We start from the raw sequence: 17,221 nt of genomic DNA on the forward strand, positions 1-17,221 counted from the left end.
TCTTTTTGCATGTCTGCTTCCGCAGGTTGTGTTCAGGATCTCCAGTGGCTAAAGTCCCTCTAGCCCTGCGGGGTGTGCAACGTGTTTGAGTGACAAGGCGAGGCCGCAGGTGTCTGGAGGGTCATCTCTTTGTTTCAGGGGGTATATACTGCCCCTGGGCCTTAGGCCTTAAGCGTTAGGTGAGCAAGAGGAGACTATTCTGTGGGAGGGGATTTGGGTCAGTGCATTGTTCACATAGAGGAAATTAGCTGACAACTGTCTTTATTAAACATCGGATTAATGGGACTGGGGTGCTGAGGACACTGCTGAGTACCACTTATTTGCAACACCACCCCAGCAGCTTAATAAGGTCCATGAACTCTTTAGTGTGGCCTGTACACACTTGCATATTCATAGCATTTCCAGTCCTGCTTGGTCCCAGGTGAATGAAGATTAGATAGACCCCCCTCTCTGGGATTCCGGCATTAACAGGAACCAAAAAGATCAGCTGGGATGCTTCCATCGCTTTGCTGGTTTCACGTAATCCCCACTATTTTCCCAGACTTCACCAGACCGCTGCCCCTGCGGCACGTTCTTCAGATGCCTACCAAGCTGCGCGGCAGTTTTGCAGCGCTTACCTCAGCAGGCTGGGTTTCGCGGAGACTAAAACGCCGGTTCTTCATCTCCACCGTGTGCTTGTTCTGTCTAGCCCGCTCTGCATGGCTGACCAGCGAGAGGCAGTCAGACTCTCTTCCCAGCGATGCAGGTGACCGCATTTACTCTGCGTCTCCGACGAGCGAGTGTACATGCACCTCATTTCCACCCCGCCCGTTTTCCTTTCTCTTCCTGCATCGGGAGCACTGATGCGAAAAATGAGATGCAAATGTGCGACAAGTTCTCTTCCTTTACTGCCCCTGCGAGGGGATCAGGCTCGTCTTCGTCTGGCGCTGGGGCTTCAGACTGACAGTCCCACGAGGAAGCAGGGATGTTTGAATATAAATATTCTCCTCCCCAAGCACATACTACATGCCAGGATATGGAGTTTCCCTTCCTTTATTGAGGGAGTCGCCAAGAACCGTTTGTTCATGGGCAGGAGAGTAGTGTGGTTTGGTGATGTGAGGTCTTTTGCATAAGATGAAGACTCATTTGTAAAGCAGAGGCAGTAAATGACTGCAATGCAAGGCTTCCATGGAAATGTGGTCTGACCCCTGCAGGCTCTGCCAGTGGGTCTGTGAAGTCAAGAGGAACAGTGGAAACGCAGGACTGCATGTTAACAAGCTGGCAAGAAAAGCTCTTATCTAACACAGGTGCCTGACTGCGCATTACTTAGGGTTTATCTCATCTTGGTTTAGACTTAGCCCATCTGACATCTCTCTGGTTTTTCCCTCATAGATTTTTTCCCCCAACAGCTTAGAGTCTCAGTGGATAGTAAAATATTCTGTGTAGCGTTTACTTGAGAGATTTAATGTGATGGTTCATGAAACAGCTGTTTCTGTTAGAGAGAGGTGCTGGAACTAAAATGTAGCCAACTATGCTTCATGCTAAGAAAGACAAGCCCTGTCTTCTGACCACATTTTAACATCAGTGTAACCTTTCCACTTGCATCAGTGTATTTTATATACATAGATCAGTCTTTTAAATAATTGTGATCTTAAGCAAAAACTTGCTGAAATAATTTGCGGGGAGATTTCTCCATAAATATCAAGTATTAGGAGCACAGGGCTGCATCCACTGCTGGGACTCACAGAGCAGAGAGTACGTTACATCTCCTGTCTGCTGCTTTTTTTGTATGCATATATTTTTGGCTCATTTGTAAATCTGGACATTTGAAATGTGCAACTAAATCAATGAGAAGACTGTTGAGGCAGACATAAAAACCTCATTTAACACATACCCACTCCCCTCTTTGTGGGGGAAAAAATCGATGAATAAAGAGGGAGCTCTGCAATCCATTTCCACTCGCTATAAAGAGGCCCGAGTTAAAGTCTAATTGAAAATCTGTGGCCCTGTGTTGAGGGAGAACGGAAAATGGGAAATAAAAAAACAGTGAAAGCCTTGAATAAATTAGTTGGCAATGTGCGAAGTGTGCTGAGGTGTCTGATTTTTTTTTTCCATGAAGGCACATGACGCTCCACTGTTAACTGGCTTTGACTTGTGGGAATCGGTGGTGCTGGTCAGGGCGAGGAGGGAGAATTGGGGCCAGAGTCCGGAGCTCGTACGGCTCGATCGGGAGCCGGCGGGCGGGCAGCGTTGTGGCTTTCCTGGGCTGGCCTTGAGCCGAGGGACAGCATGAAGACTCTTTTCACCCCGTGCCCATGAGCTGAGATCAGGGGTGGTCTTGCGCCATGCCCACCCCGGTAGCTCCTTAATCCGCAGGTGCGGCATGGTCTGAACTCGCCCCCGATCTCAGTCCGTTTCCTTGCCCCCCCATCCCCCCCCGAAATGATCCTGAGTGACGCGTGAGTCCTTCGGAGAGTATGCCTCCCTGTGGCGCTGGCAGTCCATGATACAGCCGGGCAAACTGGAGAACTGAGGCAAAACACCTCATCCAAGAGCCTCCCGGCCACATAACTAAGCGGAGGAGATTATTGCCATACGCACACATCCATGGGGACGGCTAATCGCGCCGATCTCTCGGGACACAGACACAGTACAGCAGACAACACCACGCAGGGCAGACAACAGGAACAGTAAACGTGTGGTGGAAAAGTAAATATGTAGAATTGAGACCAAAGCAAACCCACGGTAGACCAAGCAAACATTGCGTAGTGCAGACGTGTATTTAGGCCCCGCAGGTAGCTGTTGAGGATGCAGACTGCACTGGGGGGCTCGAACCCACAGCCCTCTAACTTTCTGGATATTCCAAACGGGGGGGGTACCATTCACGGAGAGACCCGGATGAGCCTCGCGATGAAGAGGAGACAAGCGCGTGCTGGCTGGCTGGCTGGCTGTCGGGGGAGGGAGGTGGTGGCTCACGAGCCGCGAGAATGAACTGGCGCTCGTGTTAATCTTTTAAAGAGACCAGCGCGAGTGGTCAAATAACTCATCCGGGGTTCGGAAGTGAGGGTTGGCAAACGAGCCCGGGGATCAGATTTCGTGCGATGATTCAATATTAAAAATGTAAAGTGATAATTCCCAAGGAGATAATTTTTCAGTTCCTTTCTAACCACTTCAGACTGTCGCTTTTCTTAATGTATAATGTATTCATTAAACACAGGAGGCTAAGGAATTGAATTCCTGAGGCGGAATACAATTTGCTTCTTAATTTAGCTGAAGGGAAGAGAGTGAATAAGAGAGAGACGGCGCGAGAGAGAGCGTAGCTGGAAAATCAATTTCTATGGTTTCCATGCAGAAATACAGTGAGATATGGGCTTGAGGGTTCATGGATAACCTTGCAGTCTGGTGCTGTGCGGCATTATGTGATTTAGATGCAATGTTGAAACATACTGTGTATTGTTTCTGTGAATTCTTTCCTCACTGGTCATCTTTCAGGGTCTTTGTCTGCACATAAAGTATCAAAGCAGAAGAAAGGCACTTATCTGTGGATGGAGCTTTCGCTTTAATGAGTTTAGAATTACAGAAGTAATTCTGCCATTAAAGTTGAGATTCGGAGCCAATTTAAAAATATGCACCGGTAATGAGAACAGATTTTTTTAATGAAAAAAACTTTCAGAAACAGTTAATTTTAATGCTTACTGTAGGCAGGCACAGACTAGAGTTTTGGCAAACAAATATAAGAAATAAAAATCAATTGTTCTGAGAACAATACTGATTTCTCTAGTGCACGCTGTCAGAATTCATTCCTCCTACTGCATCACCTTTCAAAGTAATATTTGTATTTGAAAATGTACCCTTTTACTTTCTAAAAGGAGCATTTCTGCTGTACATCAGATGCACGTAATGTACACAGATGGTACATTATTCTCCGTTCTTGTTGTCATAGAGGCCAGGGATGTTCAGGAGTTTCTTATGGTGTGCCATAGGATTGCATGCTATTTATAGGGTGCGGATGCTGTAAATGTAAACACTTTATATTGAAATCAAAACGCAGCTGAGAGTTAAATCTCTGAAAACTGCGGTATGGTCAGCTCTATCATAGTGACTGGAAGGCTTTCCTGTCCAAGGTCCTTTTGCAAGATAAATTGTCGATTGTGACCGACTTAATCTACTCGGGGGCAAAAGCTAGCTGCTCCTGTGGATCCACGTTTTCCACAATGTAGGTGGTGAACAGCAGGTACCACCCAAGACAAGAGAACACGGACACCAGGCTCTTCAGATGGCTGTCATCTCCTTCGTGCCTCGTTGACAGGGGTGGCAGAAGTTTCTGGTTTACCTGTCAAACAACATTAAACTCTGATGTAAATAGGTCTGCAAAATTTAAAGAATGGGTGACATCCTCAACTTCGTTGTTCAGACAAGACCTTCATCCGCCAGTTAACCCATGTAAGGAGAGCTTACTGAGGCTGTTTTAACTGTGGTGGAGGACTTCTCCTCAGCCCGTGACTGCTGGTGAGCAGTGTTACAGCCGGTAGTCCCAGTGAGCTGCCCGTGCTCAGTGCTCTGCTGCTCCTGCATCACTGAGAGTGTGAACAGGCCTGCAGTCCATTTCAGAAGTGTTGTGCTCAGTCCTGAGTAATTTGAAAATGAGAATGAGCAGCACAATAACCTGACATGCAGTATTGATGGCTTTTTACCGGATGATGATTCAGCAGACCCTGTTGGTTTAACTAATGTCATATTTCAAGGTCTTGTTTAATTTAACTGATGGGGGGGGGCTTGCTGTCATGAATAATATGGAAACATGAGCCCTGTCTTTTCCATGAAAAGTGACATTAAGAAGTCACAAAGCCCTGCACTGTGCCTGCAGACATGAAAACGCGCTGCTGTAGTTTATTTCGGGTCTAAAAAGGCTGCAATGTTCATGTTTGGCCCTTAGAGCTGATGCATAAAGGGCTGTGTTGGAAGCAAGGCATGTGTGTTGCCTGTGTGGAACAGCGCAGGGACTCAGTGGGAGATGTGAATCCCCTTGTTGGTGCTTCCACCTTAATGGTGTCGGAATTATTCCTGGGAACATGCGTCTGAGGAGGAGGGAAGGAAACAGCGGCCTTTTACAGCTGGAGAGGTGCATTAATCCAGGCGGGGTGATTTATTTTTTTCTGCGGAGCTAGTGTTCTAATTACGATTCTGGATTGTGTAAAACAAGACAGAGGGTCCCCTTGGATCAGCATTGACAGCTTTGCAAGCAGTGCTTTTTTGGAATCTGCGCTGAGCGGACCGTCTCGAGTTCAGTACTTCTCACAATAAAGGCGCTAGAAATAAGTCCTTTTTGCTTGTGTTTTAAGGGAGCTGAGTGCTTTTTTTCCCTGAGCCTGTTTAGAACCAGATTCCTTGGTCTACGTTGGTGCGCTTCTGCAGTACGGACTCAAGCTGCTTTTACCAATCCTCTTCTGTCCTCAGTCATTGTCAGCAAGCACTAGGGTGACCCTTGTTTATTTAGGGTGTGACATATCGGGCCTTGTGAGTAGCATGCTCTTGCCCTTTTAATGAAATGTGCAGGAGCTTTCCCCTATCTGACCATGTCTCACTGCGCAGTTGTGTTATATCATGCATGTGAATTTTCCTCGCTTTACCTTGCATGGAAAATTCCCGTGCGTTGTAATATAACCATGAAAAATGAAGTCCTGGGCTTCATTTTCACCCTGAAATCACGGTGGCACCTATTTGAGGGAAAATACACCTGCCTTTTGCTAAACGTTTTGCTATTTATGCTAAACGTTGTCGTCATTTCTTCCACACAGAGATATCATGTGAGAGCGGCACAAAGACATCATAGGGGTGACAGGCACGTACTGTGTGCAGCACCACGTCTGTCTAAATGTGTTAGACAGGCGCCGATGACACTTCGAGAACTTGTTTTCAAGGCCTTTTTCCACAATAGATTTTATGCTTTTACGCTTGGTTGTTATCCGTTATGTGTGGATGTTGTGCCAAGCTGTGATTTCTTTTTTTTTAAATTATTTTTGGAAATGCAATATTTTTCTTAAGATGTAGATATAATGATCACATATTTTTTTCACATTTTTTTTAATGGATTAATTGCTCACCATGCTGAAATTCCACTAGAGTGAACAGGCCTCTGCAGGTATTTTTAAAATCTTTGTGCAGTCACTAGCTCCCTGAAAGGAGGTGGTTAGTCCCCTACGGAGCTGTGCAAAGCTTCAATGATTACTTGTGAGATTTACTCAAATTTCATATTAGGAAGTAATAACATCCCATAATTGAACACAGTTTAGTAATTTCAGTCCTTGGAGACATGCAGAAGTCTAAATGCTAATGAAATAAGCAGACGTGGGTTGTGGGGGTGTGGAACAATCTACTCCGCCATGAAGTTGATGGTGATATCCTGGCCTCCTTCAAGAAACAGCTGGGTGAGGTCCTTGGATCCATTAGCTTCTCACTAGCTAACAGACTTGCCTGGGAGTGCAGATTCTGAACAGTAATGTAGGGCGTAGCTGAGCCTTAAAAAGTTGCTTTGTTTGTGTTTTGGGGTTAAGTCTCGCCATCATCTGCACAGGCCCCCTGTGTCCGTGTGTGCTGTGAACCCCGGCGGGCGGTACTGCACGCCTCTGTGATGTTTTCCTAGTGCTGCTGAAGAACGCAGGAGGGTGGCCTCTTCGAAGACGCATCTAACTGCATAAGGCAGCAACAGTCACTGCACTTTCCTATTTCCTTCCAGTAAAACACCACAGTTTAATAATCACATTCTCAGTTTTAATTTGGCATTTTTCTTCTTTCATTTCATGCATGACGTTTGCAGCCAGTGGGCTATAGTCTGCTGGGTATTTCTTAGTGTTTGTTACTAAATCAGTGTTAAGATGGAAAGGAGAAGTGTTTGGAGATCCACGGGCAGCTGTTTGCTCAGGTAGTCAGATGCTTAAAGGTAACTGATGGCACCTTGCTGTTGCAGTGTCATTGCCATCGGCAGTGACTGTGCACATTCAAGATTCCTTCTGTAACGAGAGCTTTTATCTCTCTGATTGTGTGTATCAGCATGTGGCAAAGATGCAGATCTGGCCCAGGGACTTGCTCTGTTTCGCAGCTGGGTTCTCATGAATTTAGCATTTTTAGTAGTTTCTGTTATGTGACCGTTTGTTCCTTTATCATGTGACTGTATTCAGAATGACCTGCATCTTAAGACTTTTGCGTTCAAGTCCAGTGTTCTCTAAGCTCATTCAGTTATACAGCAAAATCTAAAAGAAAGAAAAATTAGTACATTATGGTGGAGTCAGGCTTATGAGAACAGAACATTGCAATTTAAAATGTTGTGTAATTTACATGTTTAAATATTAAATATCTGTGGTGATGTGATTTGCGTCATAGCTCTGTTGGTTGTAGAATTTTGAACTTCCTGCAGCCTTATGCACGAATGTATTGTGCTTTGTCATGCAGAGCATTGATGACCGTCCTTAAGTAAACACATTGTTTTTTACTTTGAATTTCAGGAAGACCTCAGCAAAAAACCACCAAAGAAAAAAACAGAGAAAGAAACCAAGTTCAAAGAAGCCAAAAAGGTCTTGAAGAGAAACTTCAGAATCAACACAAAGAAGACTTTTACTGAAGATGGAGAGGTTTGTCTTTGGAGCTTTTTCATGTCTTTATTACTGTTGGCTTCAATTTATAACTACAGGAATCTTTCAGGTATAAGTTCTGTTTGTTGCAGGTTGGGCTTAGGAACAATATTACCTATTACAATATACCGATATTACTAATATTACAATATTGGCTGCCACATATTGCATTCTAAAAAATCTTATTTTCAGCATTTTCTGGCACACAGAAGAAGCGTAGCTCAATAGGGGCCAGCAGAGCGCACACAGACTGACACCAAGTGTGTTACACTGCTCATTCTGAGGAAATCCTCTGTTGACTTTGTCAGGGTCTTGAATACTAGTATTACTAGAATACTAGGATTTTGAATACTAGTATCTGATCCACTTGTTGTGTTCTTTGTTCCAGTCTAAAAACATTGTGTTCCCTCAGCCTGTTAGTGTAGAACATTCTTTAAGCCCCAGAATGTGGTCACTCTTCTTTTGAGAGTTACATTCTGAGTCCAGAGCAGCTGTATCTAGTCTATAACGTGATGACAAAAATGATACACAATGTGCTAAATGAGGCCTTGCTGGTGCATTGTACAATTTGAATTTAGACTCCTTTGAAGTAAGTTTAATGGTTGTAACTGTATATCCTAACGTTTCATTTGCCTTTTTACTTTCTTCCCCACACTGTCTGGAAGGTCATGAGTCGACTTGACCACTTTTTCATAAGTAGCCTCTCCTAGCCCGATGTTTCCCATGTTTTAGTTAATACCTTGTTTTTAATATCTGCATGCAGAGGCCAAGCCAAGTCACTGTCTCGGACACTGCAAACCACCGGACCTGCTTGTGTGAGCTCTAGTCAGTCTGTTGTGCTGACTGGGACACAGGACACAAGGCAGCGCCGATGCTGCTGATGCATACTTCCTGAAATAGCGCAGCAGTGGTCAAGGGAAACATTACGTTCCTCCCTCTGGGAGAGGCATTGATCACCCCAGGTCTGGTTTGCTTATTGTGCTTTTCTTTATAAGAACACCAGCAGCTGCAAACTCCCCCCACCTCCCATTTGTCAGAGGGGCCTGAAGTGCTGCAGAGCTCCTGTATTAGTATGGCAGGAGGAACTGTTGCCTCACCCCTTTGCTGACGGTTCTTCACCTCTATCCTGTGTGCAGGCAGAAGTGTTGGGGTTATAGCACAGAGTCTGAATACTCAGCATGATATCTGGCATGAAAGAGTCTGTTTCAGGGTATTCCCCACATGAATATTAATCCATACATGCCCCTCCCCCAGGGTATCTCCTGGATTGTCCAGATAAGACGCCACATCCAGTGATTTATTAACCCCCACCCCCAGTTTTGACTAGTGTCCGTCCTTAGGGATGCTGCTGGGGGAATATTGAGTTATGCTGCAAGCCGACTTGCAATAGGACAACAATTCTGATCAATTCTGCTTCATTTTCATGATATCTTCGAAGGAACAGCTGCTCGACATGATGCGGAAGTTAAATGTCCATTTTGAAGTCCTATTAAAGCCACACCCTTTTCTCATTTCTTTTAGAGCATTTCGTTTTTATAATCAGGAAATAATTAGAGATTGATTGTTTGCTGTACAAGCAGAGCATAGAAAGTCTGTGTGGCATTTGGCTTAAATGACCCCTGTCCCTTTCCTGTGGGGCTGCCTGTCAGCCTCAGACTTGTGTCTTGTCCTTTTTTTTTTCTTGAAACCCCAACCCTGTGGGTCAGGAAACGCAGAAGCAATCATGGAACAAATCAGGCCATGTTGACTTCTTCCAGAGATGCACAATTACATTGTAGTGTTTTATTTAAGAAAGAAAGAAAAAAGAGCAAGAAACATACATAGACAAGGGGGCAAGTACCTTCACGTCATCTAAATTACTTTATCAGTTCAGTGTCCCCAGCTCCCAACATAGTGATAAGAGGCTGAGTGTGCTGAGCTGAGGACCTTTCTCGGTCCACAATATCATGTAAATATCCAAACCAAACTCAAGAAAAACAAAGTAGCAGACTCTGTCCATCTCTGTCTTCTTTGCGGCAATCATCCCTGGTAAGAATACTAGTTTGTATTTATTATTGCAGCTGAGATACATCAGATTATGACAGAACTTAATGGGGTTTGGGGAAAAATAGACCCTAATGCAGCCAACAGTATCCCCACATATTTCCAAGTTGCTTTTATTTTGGGGCATTTCCAATATGTCTTAATAAATATTAATTAACCTGGATAGGCAAAGCTGGCAAACAGGATATGTTGAAACTCTCTTAACTAGAATGTGCAGTCTTTCACTGAACTCTCCTGATCAGGTTGTGCAGTCTTTCGCCTGAAGTCTCCTGAGCAGGGTGTGCAGTCTTTCGCCCGAACTCTCCTGAGCAGGGTGTGCAGTCTTTCACCTGAACTCTCCTGAGCAGGGTGTGCAGTCTTTCGCCTGAACTCTCCTGAGCAGGGTGTGCAGTCTTTCGCCTGAACTCTCCTGAGCAGAGAGTGCAGTCTTTCGCCTGAACTCTCCTGAGCAGGGTGTGCAGTCTTTCACTGAACTCTCCTGAGCAGGGTGTGCAGTCTTTCGCCTGAACTCTCCTGGGCAGGGTGTGCAGTCTTTCATCTGAACTCTCCTGAGCAGGGTGTGCTGTCCTTCAGGTGGTGCAGCAGTGGCCTCCTGCGCAGAAGACGGCAGTGCCGCACGACGATGAGGACGATGAGACTCTGGGCATCAATGTGGACAAGGCCAGGCAGAGGCTGCTTGAAGAGGATAAACTGGACAAAGAAGAATACAGGAGAAAAGTAAAGGAGAAACACAAGGTGAGTCAGCAACAATTCTGCTCTTAATCAGTCCTGCTGACAGACTGCAGTATGATTTATTTTTTAAATGTAGGCATGTATTTTGTTAACCTGTCGGCCATTTTTAGTTATGTATACCTGTAGATGTCTTTGTGTTGTCTTTTTTCACCTGTGTTTTCCAAGTTGCTGTGTTAATTCCTTAGGAAATGTATAAATTCAGTTGGGCATAACCTAAACAATTCATCACGTTCACAGAAAAATAACAAACAATGATTAAACAGAACATGCTGTAACAACTGCCACCCTCGAATTTGAGAGGGGAACTCTAAGTGCTTGTGCTCATAGTATTTCATAAAAAAAACGTAACTACGATTTTGCTAAATACTGAAATTAATTGCCAGAGCAGTTACAGTGATGTTTTGAATAGTTTGCATTTGTCACGAAAAACACATTTACATTCATAACCATGATCCTATACCTCAGTGTTGGGATTCAGCAGCCTGTTCTGAAATGAACTACAGTGTACTTTCTCTGACTGTTCTGTAAAAGGTGCCTCTATTTTTGACCTGAGCATCATAAATTATCATCCCTGATAATGGCCTTGTGTTCTACACCATTGAAAGACATTGTGTGTGTCTTCGTGTGAGTCTGCTCGTGAAGAAACGTGATTGTTTTGTTAAAATGCATTTGCAGTCATGTTAAACATCCACTGTAATAACACTAATCCAGTATCAAACCTGAAGTATAGTAACAAGGATGCTTGAATAAGTCCGTTCTCGAGTTCACCACTAATTAGCATTTGGTTGCCATTCTGATCTACAGGATGAAAAGCTTTATTTCTGATAATCTCTGTAGTAAATCCAAACAAAATTTTTAAAACTGCTTAATTAGGAGAGAGGATTAGTGGTTTGTTCATTATTCATTACTGTGGAAAAAGCAAAAGTACTGAACATGTCCTTTCAGCAGCATATATATTTATAGAGTTTCAAGTTGAAACTGGTAACTGTTGCCCAAGCAAGGAGCCCTCCTTAGGGTCCAAGCCTCTTAAGTCTTCATAAAAATCCCAAATATTTTGCAGAAGTGCCAGAAGTTGACAGCTTGAAGGATCATTTTGATTAAAATGCCATAGCCCAGGCATTGTCTGATTGTAATTATACTGGTTACTTGCATTGTAACCGTATCACAGGACACAGCGGTACAGCAGTTTGAATACCTGCTCTAAACCGTGCACTGTGACTCCTGAAGGGGTTGATCCACTTCCTGAAGTGGCAGAATCGGGTGTCTTTTAATTTATAAGCCCAGTGGAGCATGATATACTGACTTGCTGGAAATGGTGCGGTTGAGATGCTAGTTATTTCTTGTGCCAGGCCTTCAAAGCCTGACCCTCACAGCCGGGCTCCCACACTCCAGTTACAAGAGCACTGGAAGAGAATGGAAGACGTGTCTCATGCTGAGTTGGAGAAAACGGTTCTAGTACAAGGAGGAAAGCATACAGTAAAATGAGGAAGAAAAAAGACTTTGTTTTGGTTTAACTTTTTCCTTTATTATGATAAAGCTTTGCGTGTTTCCATTTTGTATTCATAAGTGTCTCTCGAGGGGAAAAAAAATCACAATGCTTCAGAGCGGAGATAACTAAAATTTAATTTGTAACCGCCTTTCTTTTATTCTGTGGAAATTTTGCTATGGCAATAGTCTCTCATTGCATTCCCCGACGTTCTTTGCAACATATTCCTTGAAAGGCACAGCGTGGGATATCACTTTTTGTAAGACATCCTCTCCTGAGATGTTAATTTTGAAATGACGTTCTGATTCCTCTTTGAAGAGCTTTGTAATTGTCATCAGAGGTGAGGAATTTTTGTAACGACAGCAAGACTCAAGAACCGTTCCTGCTGTTTGAACTGCCTCCCCTCTGTGTTCAGGTTGGTTCAAAGCCACTGCAGAGTTGGCATCGTTTTGGTTTAGATGGAGTTTCAGTCTGATAAGTTTCAGAAACTATTGTTTTGAAGAGGCTCACTAGGAAGGTACTGCTGGCGTTGTGCTCAGGAGCATCACACGTGCACCTTCCATCCTCAGTGTCTGTGTGAATTATTGCTGTATCTTTACAGACCACAGGTCTAAAACACAGGCACCTAATTGGTTAGATATGTTGGTCTCAGCTGTGCTTCAGTGCCGTTTACATCGCAGTGCTTTGAGCTGTTAATTACTTTTTGGGGTTTTTTGTTTTTGTTGCAGAGGTGCTCTCAGTTTACATGCAGTGATGTGATTGGTGCTGCAGTCAGGGTGGATATCCATCTCTCATCAGCCCGTTAAGACAAAACATACATATATGTTACAGCAGGGCGGCAGAACTCCAGTCCTGCAGGGCCAGAAGGCATCTTGTTTTCCTTCCACCTGAGCCCTTAATTACCTAATTCAACTCATTAATGGCTTGATTGGACAAGCTGAAGCCTTTCCTCGTTCTTGAGAAGCTGGAGACTTAAAGAGACCGAGACAGCCAGCTGGTCAGCAGCCCTGGAGGACCGGACGATATGTGTTGCACGATATGTGATGCATAACACTAACCCAGATAGCACGCATAGTAAAAAGAAAAGGCTGAGAAAAGAAGGCTAAAGTAATGTCATGAGTAAACACTGAATTTCAAATGACTGATTCTGTGAAAGCCTTAAGCTGTGATGCAGCTATATTTAGCGAAGCTGCAGTTTTTTTCTTTTGCAGGCATTTGCTTAAAAAAAGAGACATTGAGCAACTAAATGGAGAAGAATGTCACAGCAGAGGGCTCCAGGCTCAGCCTGTCATCCCCTGGCCAGGCTGCTCTTCAGAATGGGACTGGAGCTGTTAAGCACAGCCTCCACTGCCTGCTCCTGCACGCCCAGTGGACAGGGTGTTATAGGGTTACAGGGTGTTTAAACAAAAACAGCCCCTGGGCAGGGTTTTCACCAGGCTCTGTCAATGGCAAAGATTGTTTTAAATCCACCAGCTGAATGTCCTTTTACTTGACCTCTTTTCAGCTAATGTTGACTGGGAATCAGACTTTCCAGGTATTCCGATGACCGTTTTGTCAGTTTGATCTACGTGGGAACAGCTCAGGTTTATAGGATTATCTTTATGCAAATGGCCCTAATTAAAAAAAAAGATTGTGTGGCATTCAAATGTGTCTATGCACTCTGACAAGAACAGACCAGCAGCTGTGTTGTGAGTCTTAGTGCGTTTCTGTAGCTACACAGCCACTGCATTGTGTGATTGCAGCTGAAGGCATTGTGTCATTGTGGGTTACACATAAAGCCATTTCTAATTTATTTTAATTTGCATTGTATGCTGGTGTTGACAGTTGTTTGAGAGAGAGGCACAGAAATCAATTAATACTGTGTATTTGCACATTAATCATTCCCGCTTCGCCGCACTGCTAAATATCACAGACGTCCTGTGTGCAGATCTGAAGTGTACAGAAACCATTTACACTGTGCACTGTGCTTTACACTTAAATGGAAAACGTTTCAGACAGGAGAGATTAACTGCTTTTGTACTGATAACACGTTGGAGTGAACATGCAGGATATTCTTGTGCGCAGTCCAGCCCGCATCTGTCCTTTAAGACGCACTGTGTCTTTTGTAAGACATCGTCTCCCGAGATGGCCTTAAGTCTCCAGAAGGTTGCATTGTGTCCTTTGCAGAAATACTCTTCTCTGCTGGTGAAATTGAAGTGGCGGAGACCCTGCTCTCTGGACCCCAGTGGGGCCAGGCTGGGATTGAACCCGGGACCCAGCCCGCAGCAGGACTGCGCTTGAGCCAGCTCAGCTGCGTTGATCAACAAACCCTTGGGCAAGACTGGCGTCTTCATCTGATACACTCGAGGCTTCGAATGACAAGCTTGAGAGTTTGAATAAATGGATAGATGAACAACGGTTCCTTGGCAGCCTTTTGGCAGGTCTAAAACTGGACACAAAGATACAAAACAAGAACAAATTCATTCTCTTGCTGGCTGGCCGGCTGTGGAGGGGTTCCAGAGCTGCCCGTTTTCTGGGGGTAGACCCTGGTGCCTGGCAGGCCCAGTTGGTACCGGCACCCCCAAGCCGTGGTCCACACTGGAGCCGAACCCGCGTCTGAAGAAACGGGCCAAGCCCAAACGTCCCTGCCCTGCACTTTGTTTTCATGTCCATCCTGTTTAGCAGACTGTGAGCAAAATGCAAATCGTGAAGCAAGAAGTTTGTACGAAAGCTGAGGATCTTAGCCCTAAATTGCTGGTTCCGTTAGAGACTCTTGGGAGCAATGCCGATGTATAATTCATATTTTAGTTAAAGCTGCTGGTTTAAGTGATAAAATAAATCCCTTTCAATACCGATTTATTTCCACTAAAAGGGATATTCATGCATGCGCATAGTCTGAAGGCTAACAGAAGCAGGAGGCATAACTAATGACAAAATTACCCGTTCACTTTCTAATGTTCCAGCGAGGCAACGAGGATTCCTAGAAATGTAGGATCAGTTTCTTGGCATTTATTATGCGGATGGACTGGCTTTTGGTGAGGCCTCAACTTAAATGTTGTAAATAATGAAATGAGGTTGGTGGTGGTGGGGAGGATCTTAGTGTCCAAGACTCTTGTTGTACTCTTCCCTTACCTTCTGAACTAATTGTAGTGAAAACTTCACCTACTGTATGTTGTAAGTGTTAAATGCCCTTCTCTAAGTTAAGCAGGAGTAACTTCAGGAGTCTGTTCTCTTTGCATGACTGCATTCTAACAGCTCCCTTCAACTGCAGGGGCTAGCGGGGGGTCTCATCTTAATACTCAGTCATTATTGACCCACACCACAAAACCAGCTGGCAGCTAGGCAGATAGGGGTGCCTTTGCCTTCTGCACTTCGAGAGAGAGGCCACGGTTTGACAGTCACTGGGTCTGATGCTCGGCACTGGGAGTTATACTTCGGTTATTGTCTTGTCCGAGTGATTTATTTGCTCTGTTGGTGGAGTGTTATAGATTCCAGTGCAGGCTGTAAAGCTTTGTAATTGACATCCAGAGAATACAATTATAGAAACGCCAGCAGATCCTTTTAAAGTCGAAATCCATATAATGAGATTTTTTTACATGAAGACGCCAGTTTAAAATGTGTTGAATTCCCTTGTGTGTAATTAATTGAGATGAGTTGTATTGCGAGAGATGTTAGAAATTAGTTGCACCCAAGAGTGATTTAATCAAGTCTGAATTGTACTGATCTATGTGAAAATAGCACCTTAAGTGTTTACTATGACAAGTAGTGTTACATTTGCGTGGTTGTATAGAGGAGAGAATTATGCAAAATGATTGTGAGCGTTTGAGTGAACTTCACCCTGAAACACATGCAAATCCTTTTAATTATCAGTTTGATCTGTAAATGTTGAATTACACAATTATACTGGACTAAAAACTGCAGTGTCCTTGACTTGATGAAAAATGACAGTGCATGGAGAGTCCTAATTGCAGACCTCATATTCACATTTGGCTCCGCAGACATCTGTGATAGGGAAAAATTGTCTCAAACACTAAGTCAATAAGTCTATAGCTCTCTGGAGGATTTACTTGTAAAGTCAGACCTAGATTTTAAACATTAATCTGCATTTCTGTGGTCTATTAGTAAATCAGGCGCAGTGCACAGCTGACTTTCTGCACCAGTCTGATCCCTCCAGAGTCCTGCTGATGTCTCCTAGCAGGCTCTGGGTTAATCCTGGGCTGTCTGGACTCGCTGATGAATTTGCATACTTTTATTGTTTTATGGTTGACTGCTTTTAGCCAACAGTGCAAATGTTTCTGGGTAGCCCCGCGAGACTTCGGCTTTGCCTTTGAAAAACATTTTCTCCCTTTGTCGTTCCGGAAGGGACAGAGGTGAGAAAGATTTGGCGGACAGAGAAGGGCAAGTGCCTGCCTTTCTGAGCCTTAGAGATGAAAGGATTGATCGGGTTTTAACAATCTATGGAGGGATTTGCACTCATATTTTGGTTTATTGGCTGTTTGACACATTAAGTGCATCACTGGTTTTGTTTTTTATGCCGTCCTTTTTATTTTTTTGGAAACATTACGATTTGAACCTCTTGTTCAATCCTTCTTTGCTTGTTCTGAAGGGAAAAGAGGCATTTTCTGGAAAGGAGAGAGCCTGTTAGATAAAAAATCATTATTTGAAATGTGGAGCATTTGTCATTGATTTCTGGCTGACCTCCCCAGAAACTTCGCCTTTCGTGAATTTCCCTCCCCATTAACCGGAGCTGGTATTTGGACAAGCCTGTTGCAAAGTGCAGAAATGGCCTGTCCTTGGGCTCATCCTTAAGTAGCTCAGTCTGCACAGGACAAAAGAACACAAATTGCTGGGGGATTGTTGAAAATGGTGGCTGTGTGCCAGGGGACATTGTTCTCGTTCTTGTTCTTGTTACAGTGCTAATGGACTTTTGTTTTTTTTAACAGGAGAAAAGGCTCAAAGAAAAGGCAGCCAAACGAGAGGCCAGCAAGCGACAGAAGGAGGTGAGTTAAGATGTGCCTTTCCTGCTTTTCCAGGCTGTCGAGAAAGACATCTCAGGGCTGATCCTGGGCACCAGTCAGACACGTGCTGCAGTCTGCGCTGGCGATCCAGCGGGCGCACACAGGCTGTCCTACTCACAGGAAGAAAGCAGAATACAGCTCTGCAGCTCTCCTGGCTGCCCACAAGCAGCCATGTGATTTACACAACTTACAATCAGTCAACTGATGTCTGTTTTGTTTCTCTCATGTGTCTGAAATAAAACGTGGACATCATTTTCCATGTACCAGTTATAAAGATAAATCAGTCTTGAATATGCTGGTCAAATACATTGCTAAATGCAAGTGGCAAGAGGAGTCCTTGATCAAATCCCCGTCTC

At 44.2% G+C, this 17,221-nt stretch overlaps 1 protein-coding gene across 2 annotated transcripts in view; it reads left to right on the forward strand.

Annotated features, from left to right (window-relative positions):
* Positions 1–17,221, forward strand: part of ddx10 (DEAD (Asp-Glu-Ala-Asp) box polypeptide 10) — a 104,945-nt gene that overhangs the window by 52,635 nt on the left and 35,089 nt on the right. For both annotated transcript variants that reach the window (XM_069189831.1, XM_069189832.1), the window contains exons 14-16: positions 7,482–7,607; positions 10,224–10,385; positions 16,791–16,847. In XM_069189831.1, the coding sequence (XP_069045932.1) occupies positions 7,482–7,607; positions 10,224–10,385; positions 16,791–16,847 (345 nt within the window). The remainder of the gene's footprint in view (positions 1–7,481; positions 7,608–10,223; positions 10,386–16,790; positions 16,848–17,221) is intronic.

This window comes from Lepisosteus oculatus, chromosome 5 (genome assembly GCF_040954835.1).
Source record: "Lepisosteus oculatus isolate fLepOcu1 chromosome 5, fLepOcu1.hap2, whole genome shotgun sequence".
In the NCBI taxonomy this organism is placed as follows: Eukaryota; Metazoa; Chordata; class Actinopteri; order Semionotiformes; family Lepisosteidae; genus Lepisosteus; species Lepisosteus oculatus.